The 17,307-nt window shown below is 32.9% G+C and overlaps 1 protein-coding gene across 1 annotated transcript; it reads left to right on the forward strand.

Moving 5' to 3' along the window:
• Nucleotides 1-2,718: 2,718 nt before the first annotated feature.
• On the forward strand, nucleotides 2,719-5,918 carry LOC107018391. The gene is made up of 2 exons (XM_015218861.2): nucleotides 2,719-3,428; nucleotides 5,552-5,918. The coding sequence occupies exons 1-2, from the start codon at nucleotides 3,050-3,052 to the stop codon at nucleotides 5,566-5,568; spliced, it is 396 nt and encodes a 131-aa protein (XP_015074347.1). The 5' UTR covers nucleotides 2,719-3,049; the 3' UTR covers nucleotides 5,569-5,918.
• The last annotated feature ends 11,389 nt before the right edge of the window (nucleotides 5,919-17,307 follow it).

The following is a 17,307-nucleotide window of genomic DNA, read 5'->3' on the forward strand; positions in this document are numbered from 1 at the left end:
ATAACACATATCGTGGGAATCCGGACTTGCTACTCGTGAAGAAACCCATGTGAGAGGCCGGAGTTACTAAACGTGAGACCTCCATCTCATTTACATGCCCTTTCGGTGCTAAGCATTTATTTCCTTTAATAATCATCATACATATCATACAAGATCACATTAGTCTCTTCTAGACCCCTATGTGAACATATTACCATAATAGCTCATAGGTACTCATAAGTGATAACTATCCTTTCACTTTAGAAACCACATATAAGTGAGTAAACCTTTCACTCAACAATTTATTATAATCATGAGAAACTACTTTCAATCATATAATAATCATATCATAACATACTTGCATATTTCATAACCAATTCAATAGTCTAGGGTTAAGGACGAGGAATACTTGTTATCAACATCACACCCACACATTAGACATAGAGACATTACAATCTAAGTAACTCATACTTCATAATTGAATACTTCAATTACCAAAGAACACATAGCCAATGCATAATTAAGGTAAATTCAAGAAGCAATTACATAATTAACATCAATATAGTTAATCAACATATTCATTCTCTTCACAATTCACCTTATCAATTCAAGGTTTTCATGAAATTGGGGGAAGATGTGGGTCCATGGGAATATTGAGTGAATAACAAGAATTAACCATGAATATATACTTAAACAACATTAATTGACCGTAATTCATCATAATTGATTCGTAATTTCATTTTTCAAAGAAGACCTATGTGAAGAGAAAAATCCTAGTTTTGAGAGACTTAGAAATCATCTTTTGGAGGGACCTCTTGGGGAAAAGAATCTCAAGATTGAAAGAACCCATACCTTAAAGATGAATAGCCAGGAAATTTGAGTAGAACCTTGGAGGATTTGCTCTTCTTCTTCAAACTTCAAAGCTTCTTTAATGAAGGGTGAATAGAGAGAGAAAGTAGCGAGAGGTGAGAGCTTATGGTTTTTGATTTAAGGATTTGGTTTTTGTGGAAAATTGTGGTGAGAAACTGATTTAAAATCAATATATAACCCTCCGATCCTCTAAAGTACCCAAAAGATCCCTCACTTAAATTGACCTTTTAATGAAGTCGAACTTGAATTCTCAATTTTAAATTTTCGTCAGGAAACAAGCCCGCATCACGAAGCTATTCCCGCAAAATTTCCAAAATTAATTTTTGAACCTAACGCAGACCAAAGTTTTGGCCTTGGGTGTGCCATGACCGCGACGTGAACTGACTCCCTCCATGAGCAATTGCTTGCTGCCTATTGGCAGCTTGCTCGGCCAAATGTGGGGTCCTTTCATGCACCCCTAGGGCGATGCTTGGGGTGTCGGACCTGGACGTGTCGACCCTTTTTACCTAATTTTACCTATTTAAAGTCTTTTTACAAGTTTTAGACTTCATATGACACTCCCAAATCTTCACAAGACCTATGGACGTTTCCTAGTTCAACTTGCACAAGTTTCCAAACGTCAAGGTCGTTTCTTAACGTTTGGTTCTAATTAGGGGTGTACATAGGTCGATTCGGTTAAATTTTTTATTTAAAAAAATTTAAATCAATTATGTCGGTCAATCAAATCTAAAAACCAAATCAAACCATATAAAGTCAATTTTTCGGTTTCTGTTTTAGTCAGTTCTTTCGAGTTTTTTTATTTTTCAATTTTTTTGTTTTTTTACAACTGTACGACAGTTGAAAAAGCGATAAATATTTTTTCACTTACATGTGTGATAAACAACACCTAAAATATGTTAAATGAATAGAATTTTTTGAAAAAACTGTCAAATTCACATGAGTACAAAATATTTTTTTTGAAATAACTACGTGCATTATGCTACTAAACTAATAAGATTAAAGGCTAGATGCAAACTGAATACAAAAAATTTTTACAAAGTAAATTATTAACTTCGAATTTGTACAACTATGACAATATAATTATAACTTCAGATCTTAACACAAAATAAAATATTTACAATTTTTACAAGTCCAAATTTGAAATAAAATAGATAAACATTGAAAATTAAACTATAAACTAACTTAAAATATATTAACAAAGTAGATTATAAACATATTAGCAAAGTACATTATAAATAATATTTTTTAGCTATAAATAAAATAAATTATANATATATATATATATATATATCTGTGTGTGTGTGTATCGGTTTGGTTTGAGTTCGATTTGAAATTTTTTTCTAATACCAAACCAAACCAAGAGTGGTCGATTTTTTTTTCAATCGCCAAACCAATCAAACCAAACCACAAGTCGGGTTTTTTTCGGTTTGATTTGGTTCGATTCGATTTGACTTAATGATTTGATTTGTATACCCCTAGTTCTAATACATCGTAATTAGGTTTACTAATGTTATTTTAGATCTAAAACATCATCATTCAGCATATGAGGCTCTAGTATATGTCATGGAAATTACGGAGTGTTACAAGACTAGCGGGTCATTTGACCATTTTCTCTAACTTATTTCAACATAACATATATTCAAACCAAACGACACGTAATCACATAGAATAGTGAATGATAACATTCTTAAAAATAGAAAATGGAATTAGTGATTCCTATGAACAAAAAACATGTTCATATTGTACTTTCAAAGATTGGGTGAAAACACTTTTTCCTTTTTTGGTTTTGGATAAAATGTTGAGTCAGCACATCATAATTGATGTTTACCAATAAACACGCTCATATATATAATGTTGGAATGCACGTATGGTGATGGAGTGTGAATGTAGATAAGTTATGCTCACAATCGCCCATAGCTGCGTACAACACCCTGAATTTAGGGCAATCCTTTATCTTCTCCTTCTTGTCTACTTTTTCATAAATCTATACCTTCAACATAAAGCAACTTTCTTTCTCTCTTTCCCCCTTATATGCCATAGTAATACTTTTAATTTTTGAATTCTCCAAACAGGGCAAAAGGAAAGCAAACAAAAAGCCTAGATAGAGGCCTTTTAATATATTGTTGGGGGGGATAATTCTATTTCTACCTCACGTCTTTATCCATTTGCCTTGTTTTTCTTCTGTAATTTTCATTCTAATATGATGAGAAGGCAACAGGATCAACAATCTAAGGTTTTAGAACAACTTTCTTCTTTGATTTTAAATATTATACGATCACCACCGGCGCCAATTGAGTTTTACGATGATTCTCCATCCTCTTCAGGGAGGAGGATGTCTGTCGCAGGGTCGATGCAGCAAATTACTCCGGCCGGATTTGCATCTCTGCTTCTGGGGATTTCTTTTGCTTTGATGCTTTGTGGATCCGTCACTTTCTTTATTGGCTTTTTAATGATGCCATGGGTGCTTGCTTTGGTTATGCTCTTTTATGTTGCTGGGATTGTTTACAGTTTGACTATGATTGGGCGAGCTATTTTCTCTCATTTTTCTTCTCCCTCCTCACCAAGAAAAGATTTTCAGCGTAAGATTTCAATATGATTTAATTGTTGACCAGAGCTAACTTAGCTAGGTTTTAACAGACAAATATCCTATTTTATCTCCTTCTAATAGTTGAATTAAATGGCAACGATGTAGAATGTTTTGACTTGTAGAGCTTGGCTTGTACGTACAGTAGTAAAACGATTATTTGACATATTTCCTTGTAGAAGAAAATGGAAATATCTTCCACTCCTTCTAATGTTTAATTTCCGTATCTGGATAAGTTGGAGCTACCACCTTTGTCCCTTAAAGTCTTCTTGTATTTTTTCCCTACTGTGAAAATATCAATTTCCTTTTGAGGAATTCGCAATAGTTCAGGTTGTTTTCTTTTTTACAAACTGCTTTGTAATGCTTGTCTATCAAAAAACCTCACAAGGTAACAAGGTAGGGGTAAGGTTTACATGCACACTATCCACCTCAAATCCACTTGTGGAATTACATTGGGTATGTTCTTATTGTAAAGTTGCACAAGTTACTGCATTTTATGCATATTTACGTACTATGTGAATAATCAAATACGACCATAGTTAACTCAAGGTTCTAATCAGAAGAAGGTTTGGATTACTTCTAGTTGTAAGAATTCTGTTTAAGGGCTTTATGTTTAGAAGTAGAGTAGTAGTTGATTGCGGATTTCACAGTAATTAAGTTTGACCTGTCTTCTTGGGATTCTCTTTTGCATATATCAAACTGCATAACACCACCTTTTTTATGATCAGGTCATCGTATTGCTTGATATTTTCACATGGCTTTAGCAGAAATAGTTGGAAGTATATCGCTAATAGGCACAAGGTCAAAATGAGTATCATATTTCATATGTTTATTCTTGCAAGTTCGCTCTGGATGTAAATGAGGCTTTAAAATGAAAAGACTTTTCATCATGTACTCTTAAGCTGTTAAAGTAAATTATCATTGTTAGAGTTGCATTTGCTTGGTGCTAGTTTATAATACTTTATTCGCTTCCCCTTTCCATTAGCATTTAGCAGTCTCACTACTATTGTGTTAGTATTATCATTCCTCCATTTTACAACTGCTGCTATTCCTTTTTTACTTTGGATCTCTATTTTTGTTGTAAATAGTTTACTCTTCTTCATATTTTTTCAACATATCTCAAACCTATTTTGAAAATGCTTTTCTCAAACAGATGGTCTTTATCCCCAGTAACCTCTCTAACTTACCCTCGGTACGCTTAAGGTCTGCTAGACCTCTCCCTCACCAAATCCCGTTTTTATGGGATCAAACTTCATATGTTGTTGTTGTGTTGAGTTGCATTTGCTGCATAGTCATATAAGCATACAGATTAGAGGTAAGACATGTATGGTTTTGAAAATGTAATCTGTCGAAGGAATCATGGATTATTTCTTGTGAATCTAAAGCAGGGAAGGTTCAACAGTTCTTGGTACTTATAATTCCTCTCCTTCAACATGTCCACATTTTGTTTTACCTACAACAATGACAACATATCCACTGTAATTCTGTATGTGGGGTCACTATGTTTACCTAAGACCTTTTTATATGGTTCCGATTACTGAGTGTACAGTAGGTCCTTAGATTTATATGTGACCTCTGAGGAGCTGTATGAGGTGATAATCTCACGTATGGTTGTTGACTTGTTTCTTTTCCAACAACAACAAATAGCTTCACAGTATGAGGGCTTCTAAGAGTGTTTCTTTGTTAAGCATTGTCATGATTTTTTCAATTCATCTGTCTAGAAAGTGTTACAATGGATGCATATTGAAGTTTCTCAAGTCTTTGCTTGGATTAAGTCACAAGTATTCTGTTAATTTGGAAGGAAACCTTAGTATACCTATGAACGAAGGTACTCGTAAGAAACCTGTTATACAAGAAGAAATCAGCTTAACTTGCTCGGTGAACCTGTTTCAACCTACCTATCTCTATTTTTGAACATTCATACTCATCTTTTAAGTTTTACTGTAATAATCTGGCTTTATACTGCATTTTGTTTTGTTCTCCCACTGGTCGTCTTTTCTTGTCAAGAATGGCTGGTGGGGGGTTTTGAGACACTCTGCTCTGCCCCCTTATATGTGATTTTCCAGGATGTAGTCCCAGAATTTGTCTTCACTCCATTCGTTGAATTTTTAATTGCAGACTGGAAACTTTTCTGAAGCAATTTAAACACTTGAATGGTTTACGTCATCAGATGGAAGCTTCCTTCCTGGCGATGTTTAGAGAATTATGGATGCAGGAATGAATTGAGGATATTGGAAGGTGATCCGCAGGGAACAACGTGAGTATGGATGTATATTTTTAGTTATTACGTAGAGAGAAGGAAGCTCAAAATTTCTGTGCCTTGATGTTTTCCTATCTCATTGCACTATTCCTTGAGAGATGTAGAAACAGTAGTTCATTGTTTCATCCGTGAAGTAACATTATCCTTGTGAATATTTCCTCAATGTATGATGAACACGTTACATGTCTATGGGAAAATATAGTGCATGAATGACATTGCTCCGAATTTGACAACTGCACCCCATCACGCATGACATGATTGGGTGCTCTCAACACAATCATCTAGCTTCGTTTTATGTTTGGATTGCTTAAAATGTTTTCTTTGAGAAAATACGGAAATTCTAAACAAATAAGAAATAAAAAAGTTTTATAAGTGAAAATACTTTCACTTACTTTTCAAATGCTATTTTTATTCCGAAAATGTTTTGTTAAATTAAATATATAAATATTCTTATGACAACACTTTCACTTACTTTTCAAATGCTAAAATAAAATAAGCTTGAACTATTTATATTTGACATCAATTTAAAAGTTAAAGAATATTTTTGAATTATGCTATCTTAAATTAAAGAAATATCAAATACAGTAAAATATTTTTTAATCTTATTATCCTCAATATTTCACAAAAAATATGAATTAACGAATTTCCAAAAAATATTATTTATTTTACGAACTAAAAAAATAGATGGAGAAAAAATGAAAACTCAATAACATTTTGACAAATATCTCCTTTATCAATTAACCCAACAGAAAGATCTCTGAAAAATTTAATTATGACGTGCTAAAGGCATTTCCCAATCTTTGCCACTTCGACCATAACAACCAATGAAACTTGGACACGTATGTAGGGTGACACGGTTTTGACATAATTCTCCAACTGTTGGCTGGATCAGGACGCATTTTTTTTTTATTGAAATCTATCTGGTACACAACTTCGTCATTTGCCTAGGGATGATAAATGAGGTAGGGCGCGGCAGTTGCACCGTAAATTTGAGTAAATCATCGAAGACTTCAACCCACTACCTCGGAAAAACGCAATCTATTGAGCAATAAAGAGATAAAAATAATCAAAATAAGTTATAATTAACTAAATTAGGATCAGTGTTATTTTTAAATTCGATTTTATTTAAAAATATAAACGACAAACATTAGTATGTTAACGTCTGCATTTTGACATAAAATGATTTTTTTTTTACACTTTGAAAAGTTATCTTTTTCCAAAATTTTTCACTTTCCTTTTATTTTCATCTTCTCAAAATCAATTTTATAATTCTTCACTGGTCCTGATCCGACAAATTAATCTATCCATAAGAACAATTGAATTCTCAAAAGATTGGAGTTACATAGCACAATCCAACAACCCAACAATTCGACTCTACAATTTTTTAAAGTTATTTATTTCTTTTCGTCTTATATGTATTGATCCATGATTAATAAATAAATAAAAAAGGGTATAAAATATCCTCGAAGAATTGAAAATGGTATAACATTACCGTCCATCCGTCTATTGACTCCAAAATGTCTTTTCATCCATCTATTCACTCTAAAATATACTTGTCATCCACCTTTAGATTAAAATTGTCCACGTATTTAATATTTTTAAATTTAAACTATTTAAGTATTATTTTAAAATACTTGACGCTCAACTATTGGATATACTTTATTTATCAATATTATTTATAAACCAACTTACTGCACACTCATTACTAATTAACCCCACCCAATTAATAAATCAATTCTAATAACAAAATCGCCCTAAACACTACTAAAAACGACGAAATTATTGAATCCTGAAAATGACATCCAACATTATTCGAGTCCGAATTGAAGTTCCAATTAAATTTAGGTTTAGCCGCTTATTTAGGAGAACACTTTCAATAGGATTTTCTTTCAAGCTTGAATTTGAAATTTATTATTAAAGGTAAAGAAGTAGTACAACCCGAATTAATTCATGCATTTTTTTAAATATAATTTTATGAATATTTAATATTTGTTTTAAATATTAAAACTTTCATATATTATTTTTATAAAAAAGTTATCTATTAAGTAACATCACATAATTGAGACGAATAAATAATTAAGATAAATATAGTCAGACTTTTTAAGCTTCTCAGTAATTTTTACTTAGACACTTGAATAATAATATGTTTTTATTGATGACTTGAATGTATGATAATGTACTTCTATAGACATTTTAGCCTCGAATTTTTAGAAACACTTATTGACAATAGCTTTCCTGTTGTTGCATTAGTAATGAGTCGTATTTTATTAATTGGATGAGGTTTGATTAGTAATGGGTGGATAATGAATTAATTTATAAATAATATTAATAAGTTAAATTATAACAAATAGTTGAGCTCTATATATTTAAAAATGATATTTAAATAGTTTAAATTTATAATTGTTAAATAAGTGGTTAATTTTGAATTCAAAGGTGGATGACAAGGGTATATTGGAGCAAATAGATGGGTGAGAAGGGTATTTCGGAGCCAATAGGTGGATGGATGATAGTTTTATACAATTTCTAATACTTTAAAGGTATTTCAAGCCCTTTTTCGATAAATAAACTTGTGAAAGATTTAAATTAATTTTGTTATTCTAATTTATTTAAATTTCATTTATATACAAAAGCGTGTTTTTTCTGTTAAAATAAGTGCTAATGTTTATTAAAATAGTCATCTAGACTTGAGGAGAACAACTAAATAAACTAATAAAATATGTATTGAGGGTGTCAGATGAAGTTGATTAGAGTAGTACCGTGAATAGGAAATTCTGGGAAAGTTTACTTTTCTTATTAACTGTAAAAAACTTACACTTTTTAAAGTGAAAAAAATAATTTTATGTTAATATATAAACGTTAATCGACTAACACCTGCAGTTTGTATTTTTGGGCAAAACGGAAGGAAAAATTATATTAAGTCTATTTTAGTTATTTTAAAAAATTGTGGTTTATTTTGGTCATTTATATCTCTTAATGATTCAAATAGGTCCCGAACTCCTCCATTGGCTTGATGTTTTTTTTATTTTTAACTTATTTTATCCCATTCCCCTAATTCTTTTTTATTGTATTTGATACTAAAAAATAAATTCATTTTTTTTTTGAATTTTTTTCTGTTATATCAATATATTAGATGATGGTTTGAAATTAATTTTTTGGAAGCTTTTTGTAACTACCAGAGAGTACCCTCTAGACGTTACCGGCTTACTCGACCTCGAAGAGGTCTTATACAATCTCTAGATAATCGTCACTTCATAATGAACTTGAAATAATGCGGAATTTAAAACATTTTAATAATAGAAGCTCAAACTTCCTTTTCATAAAACAAAATAATAAGAATCTAATATCATTGTTACACATACACCATCTACTAATACGAGTACAACATAAAGTCTTCAAATAGGGTCCTTAGCCCTTTAGAAACAATAGTCCTTTAGAACAAAAGTACGTAAGAAAAAACTTCTGAGTCTATTACATCAATAGAGAAATCATAAAATGCATCAAGTGCATTACTCCCCGGATCTTTGAGGACCTACCACAAGTCTTCGAGATAAAAAGTCCAAGCTTTCTTCAAGGATTTAGAAGCAACCCAATTAGTCGGAACCTATACTCATAATAGAAAAGGAGAGAGGGGCTAGTACAATTAATGCCCTAAGTATTAAGAAATGCATAAAAACCTTTAAAACATGAAAAATGGACATTTATATGAAAATATGCATTTATGAAGTTTTTGAAAGCCTTTCACATCATCAACATAACACACAAGGCAAACCCCCAATAATGTCAAATTACATTGAAGGCATGACTTTAGCACTTCCTAAGATCCACTTGTGCAATGTGGAGTTAGCATCCCATAATACCAACCCCACCAACCACCCCTTAGAAACCACCTTGGTCACACAAATGTTAACTTATATTCTATCACTTCTCATAGTCATAAGTGAAGCACATGCATCATAGACCACAACTGAATACAGTGATATTCTTACTATAACAATTATCCATTCAACATATATGTTATCATATCATTTCATAACTATAAGGAACCTCCCACAACTTCTAACTCTACTAGTGCAATGTACAAGTGAAGTCTCATACCCCCACTTCTACTTAGTTAGTTCATACTTCATTCATTACTTCATTACATAGGGAAGATCAACCATAACCGGCATAGACCATGAGAGCTTACATGGAATCCGGTGTCATAAAGTCCCACACAGAAAAAAGGTGTTCTACTTGCCAAGGTAGAATTTACATACTAGCTACTATACGGGGGCACATAGTTAAGGATAGGAAGACTACTTCTTGAGACTCGACCTATTGCATTAATGAAGGAGTCTCCATGTCATGAGTATCTCTAGGATGACCCAACCTCTTGCATTAACGGAAGGGTCTTTTCCTCATTGCTCATATCCTCTCGGTGCTTAGTATACTTTCCCAACTTACTACGATTAGTCTTTTTAATTGTTTCTAAATGTGTGAAGAAGTATTCCCTCTTCATTCAATAAAATTCAACATAACGCTCGTGATTCATTAGGTGAAAATACACTTTTATCCTAGAATCGACATACACATGTGAGTAGTACTTTCACAATATAAATCATAGTGTTTTCACGAGAACTATACTTTTAATCAACACAAGATATTAACTTCACTACACATAATTCTTGCTACACAATAGGTAAGGTTCAAGAGAGTGGAAACTATTCCACATTACTTTATTTGAATTCTTCATAAGCTATGCACCTTGCAATCAAATTCAAAGTCCATATACAACATTCTTCAACATATACATATATATATATATATATACACACACACACACACACACACACACACACACACACACATTGATTTCATTCCGAAATGCCCGAATTAACTATTTTGAAGATCAATAAAATAAGAGGTTTTGTCGTTATAGAACACGGAATTCACTGGAAGCAATGATAAATAAATACAAATAGAAAAGGAAAGGGAGGAAATACAAAAAAATAGAAGAGAAAAGTCATACAAAGTTATATACAAATCAGTACCCCCCTTTTTTGTATTTCCTTAATTGAATTTCGGTTGATTAAGACGAAGTTCCTTAAAAACCTCTGCCTTCTTTAAAATATCCTGAACAGTTTCTTTAGGTTGAGCCCCTTTTTCAAGGAAATATAAAATAGCAGGAACATTTAAATAAGTTTGATTCTTTATCGGATCCTAGTTTGGTCACAATGTCAATTTCGAAAATAAAATTTTTGAAGGGCTTCTTGGAGAAGCTAATCTATGAATCAACATCCCCATACCTTATTTGACGATATTCCACGAGTTTGAAGTGAAAAAGAGAGAATGCTGAGTGCCCTAGCTTGAGTTCTTCCTTGTTCTTCAATGGTGGATTAGAGAGAGAATTTGTGAGAGAGGGAAAGTGGGTTTTGATTTTTTATTGGGAGTGATGAGGTGGAAGACTTATTTTAATGTTTTAATATACTTTAATATACTTAACTAACTAGTGGAAGTAGTAATTGAGGTTTAACTAAATGACTAACTATTTACCTAACTAACCCTCACCTTAGTTGTGTAAAGGCAATGAGAACAGTCCCATCGACGAGTCCCCGTTGACGGGGCGTCGATGCATCGACGGACCATTCTGGTCACTCGTCATTTCTGACAGATACCTGATTTTGGGGGCCAACTTGGTGGAGACAAAGTCAGGACTCACAACTCCCATCGACGGGGCGTGAGTCCATTGACAACTCGTCAATGGTCTAGTCAACTCCAAGCTAGTTTTGACAGCCTTTTGGACTCTTCCTTGGGTCCTCTCTTGGGTCCTTGGGAGGGTCCCAGGGTTGTCGTGTCTTGACGTTTTAGTACTAGAATATTAATTTAGAGTTACAAAGACTAGTTTGGGACCTTCACCTTACGTTTGGACCTCTCTAGGGCATTAGGCTATGGCTTAGGCTTTAGTATAGGTCATGGGATATATGGGGTGTTACATTATCCATCCTCCCCCCCGTGGGAAATAGTCGTCCCCAAATGTCGACTAAGGCACCAACTAAGTTAAATTTCCATCCCAACAGCCCACACAACTCATAAACATCAAAACAGTGTACAACTAAAATTGCACCTTTTACTACTTAAAATCACTACTTTGGATAAGGTTCCCATCAACCACAACATGGCCATAGAACTCAAGTAGGTAGGAACTAATTTCACCAATTAAACATACAAGTACACCATAACTCACATAAGTAGGGGAAGAACTAACTTCTCCCACATCGTTCATGCTTAACACAACAACTTAGAGCAAAAGTGTGATCTCTTCATATATCTACAACATGCTCACTTCATGTATGAAAATGCAACTTTCTTATAGTACATGAAATTTCATCAAGACAAACATAAATAATATGAAAATTCAACATATATACTAAAACATGGATTTTCACAAGAACATGCACATATAAGGAAAAAAATCATGAAATCCTACACATATCACACATAACTCCCATATATACTAAACTCAAGGAGGAACTTGTTACCTCAAGTTTGAATAGGAGTAGAAGGGAAAAGATGAGGATAACGGGACATCATATCGGCCTTATCCTCCCAAGTAGTGCTTTCTAAAAGATGGTTTCTCCATAGAACCTTAACGAAAGCTAGTTCCTTATTTCTCAACGTTTTTACCTAGCGGTCTAAAATCTTCTCCTGGACCTTTTCATAGGAAAGGTTAGCATCAATCCCTAAATCTTCTAAAGGAAGGATAGACACCGGATCTATTATGAACTTTTTGAGTATTGGCACGTCGAACACCGAGTGTACCGAAGACAATTCAATAGGTAATTTCAATTCATAGACGACACTTCCGACGTGTTGCAAAATCTCATAGGATCCAACATACAAAGGACTAAGTTTCCCTTTCTTTCCAAACCTCATTACCCTTTCATGGGTGATATTTTTTAGATAAACCAAGTCACCTACCACAAACTCAAGAATCCTTTTTCTATCATTGGCATAAGATTTTTGCCGACTTTGGGCCGCCTTCAAACGATCCCTTATGATTCGAACTTCCTCCACAACCTCATAAATTATTTCGGGACCTATTAGAGCAAAGAGACTCAAAGGGTTCCATGGAGATGCTAGAATGATAGCTATTATTGTAGGCGAATTCAATCAATGGTAGATGGTCATCCCAATTATTGTTTAAATCGATGACACATGCCCTCAACATATCTTTAAAGGTTTGGATGATTCGTTCTTCAAAACCATCCGTTTGTGGATGGAATGCGGTACTAAGTTTTACCTTGGTACTGATCCCACGTTGGAATGCTTTCCAAAAATGAAAAGTGAATTGAGCGCCCCTATTCGAAATTATAACACCCCTCAAATGACTTAGGTGAATCTAGATCCTAACATAATTGTAATGATGGTATAAGGTCCTAAAATTGTCTAAAATGTGGTATTTAGGCAGTATCTAGAGTTTTAGGTTATTTGAAAGTGAAACGTCAAGGGACGACCAAGACGTTCGATGACTAAGTCACCTATGTGCCTCATATGTGGTTATGTGCCTAGTTGTGTTTATAATGAGTTAATAAGGTTATTAAATGAGTTATTATGGTATTTATAGTCAGTATGACAAGTTTCATGAAGTTTGGAGGTCAAACGTCCAAGAACGTCCGTGACGTTCGAAAGGTTTGCCTTGAAATGACCTTGTGTGTCTTTGCATGTTTCATCGAGTTTTACGTGTTCGTTTTGGATGAAATTCATGTAATAGATCCTAAAATCGTATAAGAGAATATTTGGGTCTGAAACGTCCAGGTGAAAGTCCCCAAGGACCAACCAAGGGTCCTTGAGGAAGGAACGTTCTCAAGAACCAAGGATGTCTAGACCAGGCCCCAAACAACCAAGGCAAACAAGGGATCGTGGTCCAGTCGACGCCTCGTCGATGGGTGTATTGGGTAAATACTTAGACTAGGGAGCTCAATCTCCCAAAGGCAAGTCTCTAAACAAAACGACGAGAGGACATGACGGATTGTCGACTGCCAAGTCGTCGATGATGCTGTCAATCTCGCAGTTCACTGTATGTTCAAGGAGTGAAGTTGTAAATTCACCCCACGTACAAATAAGAGAAAGGGCGGTTACTTAGGGGTCTTTTGGGTATTTGAAACATGTTTATAATCCTGAAACACATAGAAGATTTCATTCTTCAAAAATCAAAACCCAAATTTCCTTAGAAATTCTCTAGAACTTCATTCGAGCCAAACTCAAGAAAGAAGCTTGGATTGGAGAATTGAGTGGATATTATTAATCAAATTAGAGGATTAGATTTATTGAGGTATGGTTTTTGATCCTTGAAACTTTATTCATCAAGGATCCCAACTTTCAAAGAATTTTTCTAAAATTTTCAAAGATGAATTGTCCAATTTCATGATCTATCCATGGGTTCTTGCATCAAATGTTTTAAAGCATTGTATATTGGTTGAATTGTTTTTCATTATATTATTTTAACTCAATCAACCTATGAACCCATGTAATTGATGAACCCTACTTTTTGACTACTTTATGAGTTAAGTGATTTGGACTTAATGCTTATGAATTCTAATGTAGTTTTCTATGGGCTATTGATCGATGTAATAATTGTATTGAATTAATATCTAGGTTGTGTTAGATTTATGAATCTATGTTGAATTGTCCTAGTTTCATTGAGTATCATAGTTTTTATATTGAATTATTGGTTATGGCCATGGTAAGGGCCTTATGGTATTGAATTGGATGATTTAGCATTGGATTGAAGTGGAGAGAATGGAGTGGTGGTACTCTTCCCTAATTCTCTTTATTTTATGTTAATTAGACTTCAATTATGTTGTGATTTGTATGGTTCACTTATAGTGGCGGTGTTATGTTCTTTACTTGCAATTGATGTGGCCTTGTCGGCACTACTTTATGTAATATGATAATCATGGCCTTGTCGTCACTATTTGAAAGTATTATGATGATTTGTGTAGTTTATTTTTGTGAAGTATGAGCATATCTATATACATGTGAAGTAATGTGAAAGTATGTATTCTTTCTATGCATGTTAGGAGATTATGTTAGACTATGACTATGCTTATATCTGTAGTCTTGGACTATATGAGTTGTGATGGTTATATTGATGATTGACTATATGAGTTGTGATGGTTATATTGATGATTGACTATATGAGTTGTGATGGTTATATTGATGATGATATAGTAATTTATAGGATGACATATAGATGATAAGGGTCATTCCTAAGTTCTTTAAAGAATGATATGCTAAATGTGATAAAGCAAAGAATGTTGTGTCTTGTTTTGGTAGACTTGTATCCCTTACCTGATAGATGTATGAATGATATGTGAATATGAGGTTTCTTGAATAGGTAGGCATATTTCACCCTTTTCATGTATGAATGAATGATATGTGAGACCTTAGATGATGTTAAGAAGGTCATGTACGTGGAACCTTAAACCTAGTGGTAAGGTTATGAATGTTGAAGTCGAAGAGCCATAATGGTAACCTTCATGTAAAGGAATGATGGAATTAGGGTTGATTGTTTACAACAACATCATATCATCCTTAGGAAAGTCATAATGAGCTATCTTAGTCGCCATTGAAAGGTAGCGCTAGTGGACCTCTTTGGTAGGGTGAATGTGATTGAGTTATGAACTAGATAAGGAACATTTTCATGTGATCCTTTAGTGTCAATTACTCAAATATAACAAAGGCTAGAAACGAGTGATTATGTCATGGGAAGTAGATCTACTTGAGAAGGAGACTAGAGTACAATGTAGCTCTACTTGAGAATGAGACTAGAGTGCATAAAAGCCCTTCATATTCCTTAACCATGTGCCTACATGGGATGTGTCCTAGTTCTACCTTTGGCAAGTAGATCCCCTCATCGAAGTAGGTTAGAACTCCAGATTCCATGTCTAGCTGTCATGGTCTATGTCGGTTATCGCCTATTCTCATCATATAGGATACCTACTAGTATTAGAGAAGTTCTATGAAGTTTAGGTGGTGGTATGTGACGCTATCTAGACATTGCACAATAGGCTTTGAAGGTGTTAGTTAGAGTCCCTAGGTCTTTTCCTAGACCATTACTTGAATGTTTTTATGTGATGAACGAGTCTTAAATGAACTAATGAATGTAATTACTTAAGTTAAGAAATCATGTTAAATGAATAAGTACTTACATAGAGTAGTTAAAGGTTGTATAATTAAGGTGTGAAGGGGACATAGGAATGGTCACTTAATATCATACCTAGATAAACCTTAAGAATGACTCTAGTTAGGAAAGATGTTGATTATGTGGACATGATCTAAGCCTTAGGTAGTCTTAAGGATTATTTAGGTAATCTTGAAGAGGTCAATCATGGACGTTCTCTTCTTGATTTACTTAAGTAAGTCTTTTGATAGACTTTGAAAGGAGAATGTCATGTTACCTATGTGTCACACCCCTTTTTTCGCGCGGCGGCGTAAGGGTTTTTCCAATTTAAGTGACGTTATTAATTAAGGGATTATTTTAATTTTTTCAGAGTCGCCACTTGGAATTGAGTTATGGTGTTCCAAGTCACCTTTTTTATTTAACCCCTAATCAAAAGGAAATGACTCTTTGTTTGGTCTGCGAACGAGTTTGGGTAAGGAATTCTGTTGACCGAGGGGAAGGTATTAGGCATCCCTCGAGTCCCGTGGTTCTAGCACGGTCGCTTTATGGACTTTTATGACTTAAACTAATTATTTAAAAATTCTATGGTTAAAACAAATGTATTTACCCTCATTCTTTAATTTATTTAAATATATTAAAAACTACCTTATTTTATTAATCTATGCCCTTTAATTAAAATATATATACGCATATAAATTAAATCAAACAAAGCAGAATAAAATAAGATATTCTTTATTTTTACTTTTTTCGTTTGTTACTATTTTATTTTTTACGCTCTTTTTTTCTTTTACCTTCTCATCTTTTACTATTATTATTATTTTATTGTTATTATTATTTTTTGTACTTTCAAGGTTTTTTATTTTTTATTCAACCTTATTTTTTGTTTGGACAAAGAAACTTTCAAAAAAAATAAAAATAAAAAATAAAAAAAATAAAAAAAATCTTTCCTCTTCAATTGCATATTTTTTTCTTATTATTTTTATACTTCTTTTTCTATTATTTATTGTTTCTGTTTTCTCTTTTCCCCTTTTTTATTATGTTCTTTCTCACATTTTGTTTTTTTAACTTTTTCTTTTTTTTTCTTTTTATTATTATTATTATTATATATTTTTTCTTCCATTTTTATTAGATTTTTTTTTACGTCACTAACATTAAACGAAAATTCCACTAACTAAAATTAACATATTTACATAATAGCTTACACATGTTATCATTACAAACTAAATATTAAAAATTAAATGACTTGGACAATAATTTTACTTAAATATAAAATAAACTATGGGTTATTTAAATATAAAATAAATCATGGTTTGTTATAATAATTTCACACTAAATATAACTATACAAAGGATCTAAACATAAAGTTGATATGAACATTTGAACATACTTCATATAACAACATCAATAAATATTAATGGTTTAAACACATGCAAAATTTAACAACTTTAATAT

The sequence above is a fragment of the Solanum pennellii genome, chromosome 4 (genome assembly GCF_001406875.1).
Source record: "Solanum pennellii chromosome 4, SPENNV200".
Lineage (NCBI taxonomy): Eukaryota > Viridiplantae > Streptophyta > Magnoliopsida > Solanales > Solanaceae > Solanum > Solanum pennellii.

Coding starts and splice junctions, on each gene's coding strand:
- LOC107018391 (XM_015218861.2), top strand. CDS start 3,050: ATGATGAGAAGGCAACAGGATCAACAATCTAAGGTTTTAGAACAACTT.